This window comes from Triticum dicoccoides, chromosome 5A (assembly GCF_002162155.2).
Source record: "Triticum dicoccoides isolate Atlit2015 ecotype Zavitan chromosome 5A, WEW_v2.0, whole genome shotgun sequence".
Lineage (NCBI taxonomy): Eukaryota > Viridiplantae > Streptophyta > Magnoliopsida > Poales > Poaceae > Triticum > Triticum dicoccoides.
The window spans coordinates 615,007,174-615,028,190 of record NC_041388.1 but is presented as its reverse complement, the minus strand read 5'-3'; the positions used below and the strand labels follow the sequence as shown (position 1 = coordinate 615,028,190).

The 21,017-nt window shown below is 46.6% G+C and overlaps 1 protein-coding gene across 1 annotated transcript; it reads right to left on the bottom strand.

The window, feature by feature from the left end:
* Nucleotides 1-47: 47 nt before the first annotated feature.
* LOC119303416 lies at nucleotides 48-15,580 on the bottom strand. The gene is made up of 2 exons (XM_037580538.1): nucleotides 14,718-15,580; nucleotides 48-714 (listed from the first exon to the last, which is right to left on the bottom strand). Exons 1-2 carry the CDS (start codon nucleotides 15,550-15,552, stop codon nucleotides 293-295), a joined length of 1,257 nt encoding a protein of 418 aa, XP_037436435.1. The 5' UTR covers nucleotides 15,553-15,580; the 3' UTR covers nucleotides 48-292.
* Nucleotides 15,581-21,017: the final 5,437 nt, after the last annotated feature.

Sequence of the window (21,017 nt, the reverse complement as noted above, 5' to 3'; positions counted from 1 at the left end):
TGTTTTGACTGTCTTTTCATAATATCTTTAGGTATGTGAGCTGGATTTGATTTTGATATTCAATTTCCACAAGGTAATCTCTTTCACATATGTTGAAATGTTGACACTGAAGACCCAGGACTGGAGTTATATGCAATTTCTTGCCAGACTTATGCCATTTTTGTGAGTCATGGGCTCATTTTCATGAGTACATGGGGAAATTTGCAGGCCTACTACGTACTGGATGAGATTCTCATTTCTGGTGAGCTTCAGGAATCTAGCACTAAAAACTATGTTAGGTTCCACACACGAATTACTCCATTACAGATGATTTGAGTTCAGATACGTGGATTTGGGGAAGGTGGGAGGAGGAAGAACAACAGGTAGGAGAAGATAAGGGTAAGGAGCCGTTGCCTTTGCCTGATCCAAGCCCGGATGCCTCTTCGCTGCTTCCTACGTGGATACTTGTAGTCAGGCCTCCCTTCATGTGGCACTCAACCAGGCCCGGCGCATGGGCTGCTGTGGCCATAATTGGGTCGCTGACATCCCCTACCCCTTGAGATTCGGCTTGACCCCAAGCCGCTTTCATGCAGGGCTCACCAGGGTCCCAGGGTGCTTGAAGATCCTTGATCATGTCAGATTTTTCGTGGTATTTGTCGCGGAAGTAGCCATTGTCAAGGTGTACTTGAACGAGGTTGAGGTGGATACCAATATTATTTTCATCTTGTTCCATACCAGTGTGACACTCCAAAATTTTTATTTGGTTTTCAGCAAAAACTTTGTGGTTTTTGAAAAGAGGCCATTTAAAATTTTTCCAGAAAACCTTCCTCTTAAAAACTTCCTTTTCTTTGGCAAGGTTTTTATTTTTATTCAAGCTATGGTGTTTGATCTTTGGAAACTTCTTCTCTGTTGGTTCCCTCTCAAATTTATTTTTGGGAGTTTAATTTTTTTTCTTTTAAAAAGAAACTCTATGAAAACTTGGGATTTTCATATCTTGAAAACCACCCATGACTTTGTATTTTGCCCATGTGGTAAAACCCCTCCAAAACCTCCCCTCCTCCTGGTAATCAACCTAAGTTCTCTGTCCCAACTAATCCAAGCAAGTTTTGGATTTTATCCTAATTTTCTTTTCACTCAAATCATTTCTGAAAATTATTTGGAGCCTGAGAGTTTTTCAAAGCAAGTACCCTTTTGCATTTGAGTTTTGACCTCAAACCAACTCTCCTGGAAAGTCCTTTGTACCCACACATCTTGATCCACTCCTTCTCTTTTCAAATTTTGGACCAGATTTGCCAAATTTGGTGAAATTCATATCTACACTTCTCCAAAAATTCCACCAAAATTCAGGCAGCCTACTGGAGCAATGAGAAGCCACTCCACCAAAAATCAGCTCAAGGAAAAATCCCCAGAGGCCAAAAACATTCTGTCGAACACCTGAGCTGCACTGTTCCTTTACAAATTCAGAAAATTTCAGACTTCAGTGTCGTTTTTCGTCCGTCAGCTTCACTCACGCGTTGACAGTGCGCTTGTCGCATTGCACGCGGCTTCTTCTCCCTGGCCAGCACCCCCGCACGCGCGCTTGGCGTCTTCCCAGCGTCGGTGGCGCCCCTGGCCGCCCGCGCCGGCGTGTCTTGCGGCGGCTGAACCCCCGTAACAGCCGACAGGGGACGGAACGGCGGCTCAACGCCGTTCGGCGCCGCCCAACGCCCCTCTGCTCTCCGCGTGGCCTCATGCATGCCAGCGCACGCCCGTGGCACCGTCGCCGTGGCCCGGCACGCACGGAACATGCTCACTGCCGCCGACGGGCCCGCGCCGCCCCGTTCTGTCGAACTCGCCCATAGCACCAAATCCCAGCCCGATTAGCACCTAAGTGGAACCGGTGGACCTCAACGACGACGCACAACTCCCTAATTACCCCCGACCAAGCCCTGCGCCGCCGTAATCTTCACCGGAGACCCCCGTTCACGGCCACCGCCTCGGGCCGCCTATAAAAAGGGCCCCGAGCTCACTCTCGAGCACGCACCACCTCTACACCTCACCAAAGCTCTGTCAAGCCACCGGAGGACCTCGAGGAGGTCTCCTCCCCCAACTCCGGCCGCCCGGATCCGCCTCGGCCTCCACCACGATTCGCTCCGGTGAGGCCGTCTCCGGTGCCCAAACCCCGTCAGTTACTCCCTCTAGCACCCAGTAAGCTAACGCCAGCATCAATTTGTCCTTCGCAGCTCTCTCCGACGAATCCCTCGACCACCCGAGCCACCGTCCGCCGGAGCAAAGCTCGCCGTCGACGTGGTACTCGCCGGCGACCACCACCACCACCAACCGACACGGGAAGGTGCCCTGATCACGGAGGTACCCTCCGATCCCCCTGCCTCGCCGTGGATCGCCGCCGGCGACCACCGCGGCTCTCGGGCGCCGACGAGCTTCGTCCCCCCCATTTGAAAGTTCAAACCTGACAGGCGGGACCCGCTGTCAGCCTCTCTGTCCTTTCTAAACGAAGCGTTTTCTGAAAACGCCTTCTGCCAAATGCGCTTTCCCTTTGGGCTGGCGTAGTTTCTGCCGAAGCGTTTTCTGTTTTTATAAGCTAGCCCCTGGGAACTTTCTGTTTCATTACAGATGAGTCCCTGGGCAAAAACCTTTATAACTTTTAAACAGAAAGGTATTTTGATTTGATTCTTTTTCTGTTCTCTTTAAAATGTTGTCTAGTTTTTTATCAGATTTATTTGAAAAATATTTGGAATACTTTTTGTGCACCCCTTGGTATTTACGATAGCGCATATATTTTCTTTATACCGTAGATACCGAAGGAGGTGACGGAGCCGCGAATTTCACCGAGCTAGGCTCCGACTACTCCGAACCAGGCAAGCATGTTTGAGCTTTTGATATGATGATTGTTTTGGCATGTTTGCATTAAGTAGTTTATGGCATGTTGATGAACATACCGATGAATGCCCTGTTACCCGAGACGATGAGGCAAGTGAGTTCCATGAGTGGATGGATGTGAGTATGCATGGCCATGTGTTGGCATGAGGATGGGTAAGATGGAAGTGTTGTAGCATGCCAGGCTTATGCCAGACTATGTGACTTCAATGTCAACTCGTATCATTCCAGTTCCTTCCATTTTTCCTTCCTTGTACTACCACAGGTTTTCCGTAAGGAATACGGCTTAGTAAGTTGTAAACCGCTTTCCTGGTACACACCAAAAAGGAGAGGCCGTGATGATGGTTCCATGGCCCTGGATTAAAGCCAGTCATCCGGTCAGGGGGCATGGGTGTTTCCGGTTGGGACCGAGAGGGGGGCACCCCTTAGAGCGCGCGTATATAAATTTGATCCCATGCTATTCGAGATTGCGATCTCCCCGTCTCAAAAGTTTTTCTTGGACGATGTCTAGGGTGATTCCTAGCATCGAGAGGTAGAATGGGTGTGTACTGGTTAGCTGTGTTTTCTCCCGAAAAAACCGTAAACGGAACTAGTCCTTCGGGACTACGGAAATCCGTTGGCTGTGGGAAAATTTTTGTACAAACTCTGCAGAGTCATATATTCCTCAAAATCATCTATTCCATGTCTAAGATCGATATTATCTTATCCTGATCAAATGTCAGTTTTGATGACAGAGACTCCGGTGAATCGCATGAGTGCTAAGTCCGGTTAAATGATTATTCCTGTTAATGGACTAACCCATTTATTCTCATAAATTGAATGTTTATTATGAGTATTATTTACTTGTGAATGAAAGCCCTTTCTGCGATGTCGCTCAGACGTCCGACTGTGGCATTGTTGTATTTTACTTTCTTTTCAAGCCCTTTATGTGGTGTCGCTAAGACGCCCGACTGTGGCATTTCTTTTAAAGCCCTTTCTGTGATGTCGCCCCGACGTCCGACTGTGGCATTTCTTTTAAAGCCCTTTATGTGGTGTCGCTAAGACGTCCGACTGTGGCATTTCTTTTAAAGCCCTTTCTGTGATGTCGCCCCGACGTCCGACTGTGGCATTTCTTTTAAAGCCCTTTATGTGGTGTCGCTAAGACGCCCGACTGTGGTATTTCTTTTGAAGCCCTTTCTGTGATGTCGCCCCGACGTCCGACTGTGGCATTTCTTTTAAAGCCCTTTACGTGGTGTCGCTAAGACGCCCGACTGTGGCATCATTTCCGTATATTTATTTGTTCACCTTTCGAGGCGTCGCTTCAGACACCCGATCGGTCTTCATTTATGTTTTGTGGGATTTTAGGCGGACTACCGCCGTTTCCCTTTTACTTACCTCGTTATGCTAATTTTTGAATATACATTGGTGAATTAATCATGACGCATTCATGCATGCATTTGTTATATCTTACGTCCGAACTGTCTTGCGAGTACTTTCAAAGTACTCACTGGCTTGTTGATTTGGCCAGATGCTGACGAAGGCGATCTCATGGATGAAGAATTTGATAGCGAGTCCGACGCCTAGAGGAGTCCCAGTCAGTCTCGTGCGACCCTGGATTTGGTCACTGTATTATATCCGCTTCCGCTACCAAATAAATTCATCGAGCCTCACCTCGACGCTCGATGAGACGACAGCTTTAGAGACTTGTATCCCTCTCCCCGCTGTGTTTTTCCACCACCGCCCTATCCTCGAGTCAGTAGCATGCCTCCACACCACTGTGTCATGTCCGCCAATATGTATATTTATTGGCATGCTTGTAATAATTTGGTTGAGCAACCGTAGTTCGACCCTGTAATATATTTTATGCTACTGGCTTATTGTATCAAGAATTTGTCTACGAGTAAGGAGGATTTCTCTCATACTGGACTCAAAAGATTGGTTTCTCAATAAATATTTTTATTGGAAAACCGGTCGTGACAAGCTTGGTATCAGAGCCAGGCTGACTATAGGAAGCCACTAGGTGCGATCGCTAATTGGTTATTAGCATGATTGAGCCTTTCCATATTTTCTTGATTGTAGTCATTTTCTGTCAGTCAGCATAAATTTATGATCTGACCATGCTGAATTTTTGCCTACTTTTGTAGATGGCCGACAACAGTTGCGAGTCTCAGACCTTCGCCAACGTGCCCGATGGGTTCGTCAAGCTTCTTTCCTTCATCGTTCAGGTCGCAATGGGGCCATCTATGCGCCCAGTCTTCACACTCTGCCAGCACCGAGTCAACGACAGTCTGACCATGCACCAGGCTGCGGTGCAGTTCAAGGGAGGGTGTGGTGAGTTACGCCGCTTCCGGTTCTTGGGAAGAGCCATGCCTACGGAGAGGCATGCTATGCAGATGGCAGCCCGCAAGGCGATAGCTCGTCTCAGGGATGTCCTCCCCGTGATGAAGACTCGTCGTTACCGTTATCTTCCGTGCCATGTGCCTTACACCTGTCACTACGCATACTCCTGCCCCAGAGGAGAACAAGACGAGGCTTTTGAGATGCTCATTGAGTATCTCCGGGCCCTGGAGGCAGCCTTCGACAACCTGGCGGACGACTTCGTGGCTGCCCGCATGGACTCAGTTCATGGCTGTGCTGCCAACAGGAGGGAGCTCCTACCCACCGCACCGCCACTGACTTTGGTCTCGTCCTCAGCATCTTATACGCCAACTCGTCGCCTACCTTCTACCGAAGAATTCAACCAAGTCATTGCACCTACTCCAGCGCGCACTGCACCACCCTTCGCGCCCACTCCTGTTCATGTTGTTCCGCCCCTGGCAACCGCTCCGTCCACTCTGTGCAACACTACACGTATGGAGCCTATTAGCGAGGAGGAAGTCGAGTCCCCAACCTCGCTACGCCTCGCCCTCGGCAGGGCAAAGGAGGTCGTTAACATTTCCGCCTGAGTACGCTTAGCCGCCATGTAATGTACCGCCTTGTATGATATGTTTATATGTGCATAGGTTGTGAGAAGTAGCCTGTTTGCGCATCATGTAGGGTCTGGAGAAGTGCACTAGCCTAAATAACATGTCAGGATTATGTACGCATATCCCGAGTGATATATTGTATAATTATCGCCCGCGTGTAAGATATGTAATGAGCAGTCCTTCTCCGTGCGCAATTCTATTTGTTTTCTTAAGTGATCTTGGTCATTTAAATTATTTGCCATCCTTGTGCAATTTTGGTTTTGTTTTTGCGACCATCTTCGCTTTTCTTATGGGTTTTACAAAATATATCCCCAGAGTGAAAAATGTCTCGTCCTTGGACTCGCTCCATGCCTACTCCACCAGAGGAAGATTATGACACTCAACCAGGCAACAATTTCACACAAGGGCAGTCGAGTCAACAGAACAGTGAAACGGCACTTTCCCAAATGTGCCGCCTTTATGAACAGAGTCAGCAACAACATCGTGAAATGATGAACCAAGTCATCAACATGGGAAATCACCATGGACAGTATCAGCATCATTCCAAGTTATCTGAGCTACAGAAGACACGTCCTCAAACATTTTCTCATACTGACAAGCCTCTTGAAGCCGAGGATTGGCTTCGAGATATGGAGAGAAAATTAATTATTACAAAATGTTCAGATCTCGAGAAAGTACTATATGCTCCGCACTATCTCACAGGAGCAGCTGCATCATGGTGGTAGAATTTTCTGCACATGCACCCCAACGAAAATGATATAACCTGGGATGATTTCAAGGAAGGTTTCCGTGGTGCACACATTCCCAAGAGTATTATGAAAATTAAGAAAAGAGAGTTCGATGACCTCAAACAAAGAAACATGACAGTGTCAGAATACAACGGTCAATTTACTCTATTGTCCCGCTATGCCAATGAAGAACGTATGACTGAAAACAAGAAGATGGAGAAATTCCTTGACGGCCTGGCGCCCGCGCTTAAATGCCAACTGGTCGTGCACACTTTTCCTGATTTTAAAACACTGGTGGACAAGGCCATTACTCTGGAAAATGAGAGACACAGTCTGGAAGATATCCGCAAGCGAAAAAGGGACCAGACTAATCATGCTCGCAATCACCGAAGCAGGACAGATTTTCAAAAGGGTGGGACACACAAATCCTCATCCAATGTCTCACGCCCAATCAAGAATTTTCATGCAAGGGACAAGGAATTCACCTATCGCCCCGGTGTTACTTGTTACGCTTGTGGAGAAGAAGGGCACTATGCCAAACAGTGCCCCAAGCCAAGGAACTCAACCCCAAAGCCGAACAACGGCGACAACAACTCAGCGCCCAAGCGAAACAATTTCAATCCCAACAATAACCACAGGAAGGGTCATCTGAACCACGTAACCAAAGAGGAGGCACAAAATGCTCCGGATATCGTACCCGGTACGTTTCCTGTCAACACAATACCTGCAATGGTTTTGTTTGATTCTGGAGCTTCTCACTCTTTCATTTCGAAAATTTTTGCTTTGCAAAATAATTTTTCGATGCTTCCTTTGGAGAAATCCATGATCATCAAGTCCCCTGGGATTCGACAAGTTACTCAAAATTACTGTCAGAATGTGGTCATTGAGTTCGAAGGATTGGAGTTTCACGCAAATCTTATTGTGTTGGAAAATAAAGGACTGGATGTCATCCTAGGGATGGATTGGCTAACCACCAACAAGGGGTTTATCGACTGTTTCAATAGGACCGTAATTCTCACACACCACCAAGGGAAGACAATAAGAGTATCAGCCAAGGAAGGAAAAATACCCCGACAACCGAGATTAAATAAGGTGGACGTTTCTGAGCTAAACAAGGTTCCAGTAGTGTGTGAATTTCCAGATGTATTCCCTGAAGAGCTACCAGGCATGTCACCAGACCGAGAGATAGAATTCAGCATTGAGCTCGCACCAGGAACCACCCCCATATACAAGAAACTGTACCGAATGGCACCATCCGAATTAGTTGAGTTGAAGAAACAAATAAAGGAATTGCTAGACAAAGGATACATTCGAGCCAGCTCCTCACCTTGGGGATCACCAATTTTATTTGCCAAAAAGAAGGATGGAACGCTGAGATTGTGTATTGACTATCGAGCACTTAACATGGTCACAGTCAAAAACAAATACCCGATGCCAAGGATAAACGATTTGTTTGATCAACTCGCTCAGGCCAAGGTATTCTCAAAAATTGACTTAAGGTCAGGATACCATCAATTGAAGGTACGAACGGAAGATATCCCCAAAACAGCCTTCACCTCTAGATATGGACTGTACGAGTTCACAGTGATGCCATTTGGATTAACTAACGCCCCAGCATATTTTGTTCACCTCATGAACAAAGTATTTATGAAGTTTATGGACAAGTTCGTCGTGGTATTCATTGACGATATTCTGGTATACTCCAAGACACCAGAAGAGCACGCAGAACATCTCAGGATTGTGCTAGGAGAGCTCAGAAAACACCAATTGTATGCCAAGTTCAGCAAGTGCGAATTTTGGCTAAGACAAGTAGGCTTTCTAGGCCACGTACTGACCCACGACGGTATCGCAGTGGACCCAGAGAAAGTCAAGGCCGTACTTGGCTGGAAGTCACCAGCCAGCGTAACGAACATACGGAGTTTCTTGGGAATGGCAGGATATTACCGCAGATTTATTGAAGGATTCTCCACCATAGCCAAGCCTATGACGCAATTACTTAAGAAAGATAAGAAGTTTGAATGGACAGAAGCCTGCGAGAAAAGTTTCCAAGAACTAAAGCGGAAGTTAACGACAGCACCGGTATTAATTGTACCCGACATACACAAGAATTTTGAAGTATATTGTGACGCGTCCAGAAAGGGTCTCGGATGCGTGTTGATGCAGGAAGGCAAAGTTGTCGCTTACGCTTCAAGGCAACTTCGCAAGCATGAGGAAAATTATCCCACTCATGACTTAGAAATGGCAGCAGTTATTCATGCACTCAAAGAATGGAGGCATTTCTTACTTGGGAATCGATGTGAAATATATATGGATCACAAAAGTCTCAAATATATTTTCACACAACCAGAACTAAACTTATGGCAACGACGTTGGTTGTAGTTGGTAAAGGATTATGATGTTGGTATCCATTACCATCCAGGGAAAGAAAATGTAGTGGCCGATGCCCTTAGTCGGAACCCCAGCTCCGACGAAAACAATCTGCACAGCTTGAGGCCCGAATTCCAACAAGAATTTGCCAAGCTCAACTTGATAATGGTAGCAGAAGGCACCATATCAAACTTGGAAATACAACCCGACCTTGTGGGGAAAATTAAAGGAGCTCAGCCCGGTCACACCAGCATCGAAGGCATCAAAAGAAAGTTGAGTATGGGCAAGGCCTCGGAATTCGTCATAGACAATGAAGGAATATTATGGTACGAAGAAAGGCTCTGCGTGCCAAACATAGAAGACCTTAAACAGCAAATTTTAGCTGAAGCCCACACCGCCCCGTACTCGATCCACCCTGGAGGAACCAAAATGTATAAAGATATTCAGGAAAGATTTTGGTGGCACGGTATGAAGAGGGACATAGCCACCTTCATTGCATGTTGCGACTCATGTCAACGCATAAAAGCTGAGCATCAGAGACCAGCCGGACTACTGCAACCAAACAAAATACCTGAGTGGAAATGGGATGGAATAGGGATGGATTTCATTGTCGGACTACCTCGGTCACGACATGGGAATGATGCCATATGGGTCATCACTGACAGGTTAACCAAAGTGGCACACTTTATTCCAATAAAGACGACCCACACCACTCAGAGGCTTGCCAGGATTTATCTTTCCCGCATAGTTTGTCTGCACGGTGTCCCGAAGACTATAATATCCGACAGAGGCACTCAGTTCGTCTCAAGATTTTGGGAGCATTTACAACAGGCTCTGGGAACCCAACTAGCCTTCAGTACCGCATACCACCCACAGACGGATGGACAGACTGAACGCGTAAACCAAATTTTAGAAGACATGCTGAGAGCATGTGTCCTCACCTATGGAACCAGTTGGGAAGAAAGCCTGCCATATGCCGAGTTCGCATACAACAACAGTTACCAGGCCAGCCTGCAAATGGCTCCTTTTGAAGCCCTATACGGACGGAGATGTCGTACCCCGCTAAATTGGTCAGAGACCGGAGACAGCCGTATCTTCGGCCCAGACGTGCTCAAAGAAGCCGAGGAAAAAGTCAAGCTAATCAGGGACCGACTCAAGACCGCTCAAAGCCGACAGAAGAGTTATTACGATCAGAAACATCGTGGGGTGAATTTTGAACCCGGTGAATTTGTGTATCTACGAGTATCACCTATGAGGGGACTGCAACGGTTTAAGATTAAAGGAAAGTTAGCACCAAGATTCATTGGACCATTCTGCATAGTGGCACGAAGAGGCACTGTAGCCTACCAGCTAGACTTACCCGAAGACTTGTCCGACATTCACAACATGTTCCACGTCTCTCAATTAAGGAAGTGCGTAAGCAAACCAGAGAAGCAAGTATCCCATGAGAACATTGACGTACAGCCAGACCTCACTTATCGGGAATGCCCAGTAAAAATATTAGAGGAGTCTGAAAGGAGGACCCGACAGAAGACCATCAAGTTTTTCAGAGTTCAATGGAGCAACCACACCGAAAGCGAAGCAACTTGGGAAAGAGAGGATTTTCTTCGGACAGAGCATCCACACTTATTTGAGGAACAGTTGAAATCTTGGGGACGAGATTTTTCCTAAGGGGGTAGGTGTTGTGACACTCCAAAATTTTTATTTGGTTTTCAGCAAAAACTTTGTGGTTTTTGAAAAGAGGCCATTTAATTTTTTTTCCAGAAAACCTTCCTCTTAAAAACTTCCTTTTCTTTGGCAAGGTTTTTATTTTTATTCAAGCTATGGTGTTTGATCTTTTGAAACTTCTTCTCTGTTGGTTCCCTCTCAAATTTATTTTTGGGAGTTTAATTTTTTTTCTTTTAAAAAGAAACTCTATGAAAACTTGGGATTTTCATATCTTGAAAACCACCCATGACTTTGTATTTTGCCCATGTGGTAAAACCCCTCCAAAACCTCCCCTCCTCCTGGTAATCAACCCAAGTTCTCTGTCCCAACTAATCCAAGCAAGTTTTGGATTTTATCCTAATTTTCTTTTCACTCAAATCATTTCTGAAAATTATTTGGAGCCTGAGAGTTTTTCAAAGCAAGTACCCTTTTGCATTTGAGTTTTGACCTCAAACCAACTCTCCTGGAAAGTCCTTTGTACCCACAACCCAGAACCATCTTGATCCACTCCTTCTCTTTTCAAATTTTTCAAAATTCAGTCTCTGCAAGTTTGGACCAGATTTGCCAAATTTGGTGAAATTCATATCTACACTTCTCCAAAAATTCCACCAAAATTCAGGAAGCCTACTGGAGCAATGAGAAGCCACTCCACCAAAAATCAGCACAAGGAAAAATCCCCAGAGGCCAAAAACATTCTGTCGAACACCTGAGCTGCACTGTTTCTTTGCAAATTCAGAAAATTTCAGACTTCAGTGTCTTTTTTCGTCCGTCAGCTTCACTCACGCGTTGACAGTGCGCTTGGCGCGTTGCACACGGCTTCTTCTCCCTGGCCAGCACCCCCGCACGCGCGCTTGGCGTCTTCCCAGCGTCGGTGGCGCCCCTGGCCGCCCGCACCGACGTGTCTTGCGGCGGCCGAACCCCCGTAACAGCCGACAGGGGACGGAACAGCGGCTCAACGCCGTTCGGCGCCGCCCAACGCCCCTCTGCTCTCCGCGTGGCCTCATGCATGCCAGCGCACGCCCGTGGCACCGTCGCCGTGGCCGGGCACGCACGGAACGTGCTCACTGCCGCCGACGGGCCCGCATCGCCCCGTTCTGTCGAACTCGCCCATAGCACCAAATCCCAGCCCGATTAGCACCTAAATGGAACTGGTGGACCTCAACGACGACGCACAACTCCCTAATTACCCCCGACCAAGCCCTGCGCCGCCGTAATCTTCACCGGAGACCCCCGTTCACGGCCACCGCCTCGGGCCGCCTATAAAAAGGGCCCCCGAGCTCACTCTCGAGCACGCACCACCTCTACACCTCACCAAAGCTCTGCCAAGCCACCCGGAGGACCTCGAGGAGGTCTCCTCCCCCAACTCCGGCCGCCCCGATCCGCCTCGGCCTCCACCATGATTCGCTCCGTTGAGGCCGTCTCCGGCGCCCAAACCCCGTCAGTTACTCCCTCTAGCACCCAGTAAGCTAACGCCAGCATCAATTTGTCCTTCGCAGCTCTCTCCGACGAATCCCTCGACCACCCGAGCCACCGTCCGCCGGAGCAAAGCTCGCCGTCGACGTGGTACTCGCCGGCGACCACCACCACCACCAACCGACGCGGGAAGGTGCCTTGATCACGGAGGTACCCTCCGATCCCCCTGCCTCGCCGTGGATCGCCGCCGGCGACCACCGCGGCTCTCGGGCGCCGACGAGCTTCGTCCCCCCCCCCATTTGAAAGTTCAAACCTGACAGGCGGGACCCGCTGTCAGCCTCTCTGTCCTTTCTAAATGAAGCGTTTTCTGAAAACGCCTTCTGCCAAATGCGCTTTCCCTTTGGGCTGGCGTAGTTTCTGCCGAAGCGTTTTCTGTTTTTATAAGCTAGCCCCTAGGAACTTTCTGTTTCATTACAGATGAGTCCCTGGGCAAAAACCTTTATAACTTTTAAACAGAAAGGTATTTTGATTTGATTCTTTTTCTGTTCTCTTTAAAATTTTGTCTAGTTTTTTATCAGATTTATTTGAAAAATATTTGGAATACTTTTTGTGCACCTCTTGGTATTTACGATAGCGCATATATTTTCTTTATACCGTAGATACCGAAGGAGGTGACGGAGCCGCGAACTTCACCGAGCTAGGCTCCGACTACTCCGAACCAGGCAAGCATGTTTGAGCTTTTGATATGATGATTGTTTTGGCATGTTTGCATTAATTAGTTTATGGCATGTTGATGAACATACCGATGAATGCCCTGTTACCCGAGACGATGAGGCAAGTGAGTTCCATGAGTGGATGGATGTGAGTATGCATGGCCATGTGTTGGCATGAGGATGGGTAAGATGGCAGTGTTGTAGCATGCCAGGCTTATGCCAGACTATGTGACTTCAATGTCAACTCGTATCATTCCAGTTCCTTCCATTTTTCCTTCCTTGTACTACCACAGGTTTTCCGTAAGGAATACGGCTTAGTAAGTTGTAAACCGCTTTCCTGGTACACACCAAAAAGGAGAGGCCGTGATGATGGTTCCATGGCCCTGGATTAAAGCCAGTCATCCGGTCAGGGGGCATGGGTGTTTCCGGTTGGGACCGAGAGGGGGGCACCCCTTAGAGCGCGCGTATATAAATTTGATCCCATGCTATCCGAGATTGTGATCTCCCCGTCTCAAAAGTTTTTCTTGGACGATGTCTAGGGTGATTCCTAGCATCGAGAGGTAGAATGGGTGTGTACTGGTTAGCTGTGTTTTCTCCCGAAAAAACCATAAACGGAACTAGTCCTTCGGGACTACGGAAATCCGTTGGCTGTGGGAAAATTTTTGTACAAACTCTGCAGAGTCATATATTCCTCAAAATCATCTATTCCATGTCTAAGATCGATATTATCTTATCCTGATCAAATGTCAGTTTTGATGACAAAGACTCCGGTGAATCGCATGAGTGCTAAGTCCGGTTAAATGATTATTCCTGTGAATGGACTAACCCATTTATTCTCATAAATTGAATGTTTATTATGAGTATTATTTACTTGTGAATGAAAGCCCTTTCTGCGATGTCGCTCAGACGTCTGACTGTGGCATTGTTGTATTTTACTTTCTTTTCATGCCCTTTATGTGGTGTCGCTAAGACGCCCGACTGTGGCATTTCTTTTAAAGCCCTTTCTGTGATGTCGCCCCGACGTCCGACTGTGGCATTTCTTTTAAAGCCCTTTATGTGGTGTCGCTAAGACGCCCGACTGTGGCATTTCTTTTAAAGCCGTTTCTGTGATGTCGCCCCGACGTCCGACTGTGGCATTTCTTTTAAAGCCCTTTATGTGGTGTCGCTAAGACGCCCGACTGTGGTATTTCTTTTGAAGCCCTTTCTGTGATGTCGCCCCGACGTCCGACTGTGGCATTTCTTTTAAAGCCCTTTATGTGGTGTCGCTAAGACGCCCGACTGTGGCATCATTTCCGTATATTTATTTGTTCACCTTTCGGGGCGTCTCTTCAGACACCCGATCGGTCTTCATTTATGTTTTGTGGGATTTCAGGCGGACTACCGCCGTTTTCCTTTTACTTACCTCGTTATGCTAATTTTTGAATATACATTGGTGAATTAATCATGACGCATTCATGCATGCATTTGTTATATCTTACGTCCGAACTGTCTTGCGAGTACTTTTAAAGTACTCACTGGCTTGTTGATTTGGCCAGATGCTGACGAAGGCGATCTCATGGATGAAGAATTTGATAGCGAGTCCGACGCCTAGAGGAGTCCCAGTCAGTCTCGTGCGACCCTGGATTTGGTCACTGTATTATATCCGCTTCCGCTACCAAATAAATTCATCGAGCCTCACCTCGACGCTCGATGAGACGACAACTTTAGAGACTTGTATCTCTCTCCCCGCTGTGTTTTTCCACCACCGCCCTATCCTCGAGTCAGTAGCATGCCTCCACACCACTGTGTCATGTCCGCCAATATGTATATTTATTGGCGTGCTTGTAATAATTTGGTTGAGCAACCGTAGTTCGACCCTGTAATATATTTTATGCTACTGGCTTATTGTATCAAGAATTTGTCTACCAGTAAGGAGGATTTCTCTCATACTGGACTCAAAAGATTGGTTTCTCAATAAATATTTTTATTGGAAAACCGGTCGTGACAACCAGTGGCAGTCCCCTTTGGTGGTAACCATTTTGAGCCCGTGCATTCCATGCTTTCTTCTGGAGATGGAGTGTGCATACTAGTTGAAATTGGGGATGAAACATCCAAGAGCGGTCCTCCTGGATCCCAATCTGGTCCCCAAGAGAAACACCACCAATAGCTTGACAAGGTACTGACATGATCAGTAAAGCTCCAAGATTGAGTCAATTCCCCAAGAACTCCAATGAGGTGCAGAGACTCTGAATTAGTTCGCATATAGCTTCTGAATTCTGTATGAAGAATCAGACCCTCATGTGATCCTTCAAAGACGATCTGCATATATCTTGTAGACCACACAACATAAGGAGCAGTTCTTGCGGATGGAATGAAGGCCACCGGGGATTGATCACCAATGTAGAGAGTACAAGCAGAAGTAGAAGAACCATAATCACAGGAAACTCCTTGAATAAAACCAAAGCAAAGCGAACTCATATATCCAAGTAGTTTAAGCACATTTGTGAATGGAGCTGCTGGAATGGGCCATTTGAGGTTGCACCTAGACTGGACTTTGTGAAACTGTGCAGAACTATCCTTTGCATTCCTTGGCTCGGCTCCAAGATCCCAGACGCAGCAGGAAGTACAGTTTTGACCAAATATCTCTCCCTCAATTCCAGTGGCCCGTAACTTCTCAAGCTGCACATACAAATGCCCATAGTTGCAATTCAGAGTGACGCTGATTGAGTAAGAATTCAGATAAGATTCAAGATGTCCAGAAGACCATGGTTTACTGCTCCACTGAAGAGACCAGAAAATTTTGCAATGGAGTATAAGATAGCATTTCTTGCAGTTTTCTTTCATCCTTGACTGATGGTCGGATGTAGGAAAGTTGCATATGACAGCATGCTCTTGCACTTGCAAATTTGTAGAAACTCCAGCGGCACTCTCCCTGTTGCATATGTCCTCATGCTGTTCAGGTCTAGCCTCACAGGGAAAACGCAATGCATTTCCCTATATTAAAATGCGTGTACTGCAGTTATCTTCAGCAGTCGACTTGAGCATGCCGTCGACATCAGTAACAGCAAGATCATTCTGATGACCAGGTACAAAGCATACTGAATTTACCAAGCAAGAGTTATCAACTAGCAGTAGAACACCATTTTTGAATAAGTTGTCCACCTTTCTGGAATATGCAAATTGGGATTCTAGTTCAGACATAAGTAGGGAGTACTTCTGAAGAGATGAGGGGTTCAAATCACCAAGAAACTCGCAACTGTCAGATGTTTTATCAGTTTCACTGTCAGTGTCTGCTGAGCATTCGTCTATACTTTGGAGGTTTAAGCTAGCTTCACACCCAACCAATCCAGGAGTTGTATTCCCTTCATAATATTCATCTTCGTTTTCAACTTCTGATCCAGCCGGAAAATCAGTCATGCTTGAATCTCTTGAAAATTGATATTTGCATGTTGCACATCTTGTAAGAGAGATTACATCTACAGCCACACTTGAACCCACGGAGCCTTTATCCATTTTTCTGATTTTCATAGGAACATCGGACTCCCTTGCGATTGCTAGACCATCTCCCGGCGAACATATCTGAACATCAACCGAACATCTCCTTGCAATTTCACTTAAACGTTCAGGCACATTATGTTGAATTCCACTGGTGCACGGCATGATTGTATCAGTTCCATTACCATGCTTCTCCAGGTGAACATCTCTGAACATCAACCAAACTAACCAAGGACTAAAGCAGGAACCTCTATGTGATTGACTGTGGATACTTGAACATGTCTCTTCCGGGTAGCTTGTGACTGATAGAGGTCTGAACGACGGCCACGGGCTAGGCCTGAAAAGTTGTCCCATGTGACTGGTCTGCACTTCTACAGGCGGTGGCCATGGTTGATGTTCAAAGCTCTCAGTGGTGGCAGTGGCATGTGTCTCGTCGGCACTGTCGATGGCGGCGATCAGAAGCTGCACGGAGTCATTTGCGTAGACATGGGTTTCTGCCAAGCACTTCGTCGACACTGGATTGGCTGCCGTGGCAACACTTGGGATGATGTCGGAGGTGACGGGCGCAGAGGACAGAACCTCGGAAGTAGGGGTGTTGGTGCTGATAGAAGACTCCGGCATGAGTTGCTCTACTTCTTGGGTCAAGCACTCCGTCGAGCAGGTGACGGCCATCATCTCAATGGAAACTGGGGATGAATCATTGGCGGACGTGGGGGCCTCTTGGGCTTGGGTAGTGGCGGAGAAGACATAGGTGGTGGTTGCCACCAGGGTGACGATCTCGGCGTCGACCTCCTGGTGGATGTGGGCGACCAAAGGCTCGAGGCGGACGGATGTGGTGACGTTGTGGACCTCGTTGGCGTTCGCAGCACAGGCGACTTGGGTCGAGCCAGCCATCGAACAGGTCATGGGCATCAGATCGATGGAGTCCAGGAACGCGCCATAGGGGGGCGCGATGACCTCTTGGGCCTTGGTGGCAAAGGAAGAGGTGTCGGGGACGACCGCCACGACAGTGGCGTTGACAGTGAGGTCGCCATTGGAGGCCACGACCGCAGAGCGCGCCGGCTGCGGGGTCGAAGCTCCTGTGAGGAGCTTGGAGAGCAGCTCGTCGTGCTGCGCGAACAGCCTGGCACTGGCCTCGAAGCGTGCCTGAGCCTTCGCCTTGAACTCGTCAAGGCAAGCTTTCAACTCGGGATGCATGGTGGTGGAGAGAATGGTGCGAGGGAAAAAAAATTGGGCAAAATTTTGAACGAATTTTGGAAGGGTGGTGAGAAGGCTTTGATGCCACGATGTTAGGTTCCGCACGCGAATTACTCCATTACAGATGATTCGAGTTCAGATACATGGATTTGGGAAAGGAGGGAGGAGGAAGAACAGCAGGTAGGAGAAGATAAGGGTAAGGAGAGAGCCGCCGTTGCCTTTGCCTGATCCAAGCCCGGATGCCTCTTTGCTGCTTCCTACGTGGATACTTGTAATCAGGCCTCCCTTCATGTGGCACTCAACCAGGCCCGGCCCATGGGCTGCTGTGGCCCTAATTGGGTCGCTGACAAACTTCGCAAGACTTATTGCTGCCCAGGTATCCTCACCACCGGCTAACACAAATTCTACTTTCCATGATTAGTTATAAGGGCGTATAACTTCGGGTATTAAAATCTTTCTGTTCATTCATGTCCTGACTGGACCTCACCTTCTCTCCTATGGTTCAGTATAGCTCATTTCTGTGCTTAAATATTAGGATAAACAACATCGTCTTCTAAAATCTATTCTGTTACCGCTTGAATTACTTTGTGCTTTCAATATAGTTTGTACAAAAATAAAAACGCTGTACAATAGAAATTGCAAAACCTGTGTTGGACTGCTCTTGAGAAGTTCATAGTTTTCTATTAACAATTTGCTTCCCTGCTTGCATAGGATTCATTGGTAGAGGCTGCTAAAGAGGAAGCTGGCTCCATCAGTAACATCATTGCCCAGGCTACGAAGTAAAAATCTGCGTCTTATGATCCCTGCCCCTCCGCTCTTCGGTTTATGTTTATGTTGGTAAATTTGATGTAATAGCTCCTTTGCTGTATCCATTTTCCCAAATAAATATGACTTCCCGGATTCCACCCCGTTCAGAATGAGTGATATGTAACTACTCCCTCCGTCCGAAAATACTTGTCTTTTGATGACAAGTATTTTCGGACGGATGGAGTACAATGTGCTCCTTTGCAATTGAATTGGGATCTTCAAAAGATAAAGCTGTTATGGAGACTGTTCACCTGTCGTGTTAGTAGCAGGTTTATTTAATGTGAATTGTCATGACATAATCCGGCAGTGCATTCTCTTGTGGTTAAGCACAATGGTTGTTTGGGCCGTGCTCAGGTTGTCCTTCCGAAATAAATTAAATAAAAAGGTTGCCCGTAGTACAACTCTAGCATCTTAGCTATCTCTGGTTATATATTACACTGGTCTTGCTCTCTTCCCTTCTTACTTGCTAGGCTTTACAATATCCACAGGCTTTAGTCGGACGAGGATCCCTTCCCGTACGGCAGGGTGCCGTTCCATCACTGACACATGGGCCCGGCTGGAACTTGGCCCACCTGTCAGTGGCCCAACGGCAGGTGCCGTACATCAGAGGAGCTCCTTCTGCTTTGGTCCAGCCAGTTTTTCCTCTTCCCTGTTTATCCTAAGCTTTCTAGGAGTGACAACTGTCAGCTACTTTATTTCAAACAAGATGGTTTGTTGGGGATGGAAGGTACGAGGATTCCGGAGAACAGGCATGATATGCCACAAGGTTGAGACATTTGCCTGTCCTGTGCTGACAATTTACATGACACTTCCGCGGCAGGAATATCTTGCGATCTTAGGTAAAAATAATGCATAGTTCTAGGACTGAAGCTATGCATCAAGTTGTGTAAAAGAAAGAAATAGGTCTAGTTTACCAGTTAGTAGTGCTGAAAAGGAGTGAGGCATCCAGTTGGGTGTGTCTTACATACACATATGTGGTGAAAGCCTAACATTTTGGAAGTGTAATGCATAGTTGATGTCCTGCTTACCTGCATGACGCAGGCTAAATAAACTCTACACTGACTGATGGGATACGATTGGTATGCTTAGCGATCCGCTTTATCATTGGAGATTATTCTCGTGACATAAAGAGGCTTGTGACATGAAAAGGAGAGAAGGGCTATATTTGAACGTGATCATAGTCCACATAACTATGAAGGTGCTCTGTATAATCAATCATTGAATCACACATAAATAAGAAGATGAACCCATTTTGTCGACAAAAGTAATCAACTATATGGCATGCAAATTATATGAGAGAATAACCGGATTTATGCTTCATGTTGCCAAGAGCTGATACATTGTGAGTCAAGGTATTTGAGTTACATAGATAGCATGAGTCGCATGCTCGATTTATTGCGATAAAAAATAAGATGCCTAAGATAGGACTCATCGTCATTCACTGTACTAGATCATTATACCGACCAATACTGAACCCCTTGCTATATTATCAATTGGCTTTTGCACCTGCAAGATGCCTAAGATAGGACTCATCGTCACTCACTTTACTAGATCATTATCCGGACCAATACCGAACCCCATGCTACATTATCAATTGGCTTTTGCGCCTGCAAGTTGCAACAATTCTCTAAAATACTAGCAACTGTTTCGAGTTTATACTAGAAGCATGTCATTTTGCGTTCTTATTTATTTCATGATTCTTCACTATACATATCTCAGAATTGTTCTAGAAGGAGGGAAAATGATTAGTAGTGTCAGGAATGTATGCAGTGGAACAGGGACTCCAAGTTCCGCTGGTCGTCAAAAGCAGATACTACAACTTGCTGGCACCTACTCCCTCTGTCCCAGAATATAAGAACGTTTTTGACACTATGCTAGTGCTAAAAACGTTCTTATCTTTTGGGACAGAGGGAGTAGCATATAAGAAGCATATTATTACTTGACCTTGCTCTGGTTCCTCAAAGGTGGCTATGTCGTTCCTTAGCTTCTGAGAAACTTGTGTTGTACCTAGATAAATTGTATTGCTGATACCGAATGATAATGACTTTAATTAGTGTGCTAGGCCAATGTTTTAAAAAAGGAACTACGGGATACATACGAACTATCATTGCTTAAAGATCCTGAAAAAAATTCATTGCCTAAAGAAATAACTATAAAAACTAAGTATGTTACATTTCATAAACACAAGATTGCTTCTTCACAAAAGTTATATATCGATCAACAGTTAATATTACAATTATATTATACATAACACTCAATTAACATGATAACTCAGAATCAAGGTTTTAGTAAAGAGAACAAATCTCAAAGGTCAAGAAGATCAACTAAACATCACTGGCCATAAGAAAGAAGATTGACCCCTGCCTCGTCCTCAAACGATTCCTCATCATAAGGAAGTCCTTTCACACGGCTCCGCGCTTCCTATTCAGCGAGCACCGACGACCAGTCCGCCGCTCTACTAGACCTGACCAAGGGGTCAATCCATGGTCGTGGCCGGCGGGTCGCCCGGATGCCTCATGGTCTATTGTACAACGATAGGAAAGCATACCCATTAGTTTGGTATTGATTTGGAATTGCCAAGCCAGGTACAACCAATTTAGTGGAATTTCTTGAGCTAGTGGATTTTCTCAACCATGTTATGGATTCAAGACTGTTACGGTCCCATTTAAAGGATAAAGAGTGTTACGATCAGCCAATGTGGCGTCGCGGAAGAGCAGAGAACCAAGGGGGACGAGCGGACATGCGGATAGATCGTTCGTGCCCGGGTTTGGCCATGGAATGGGGAAGGGCAAGGGAAATGGAAGGAAAAT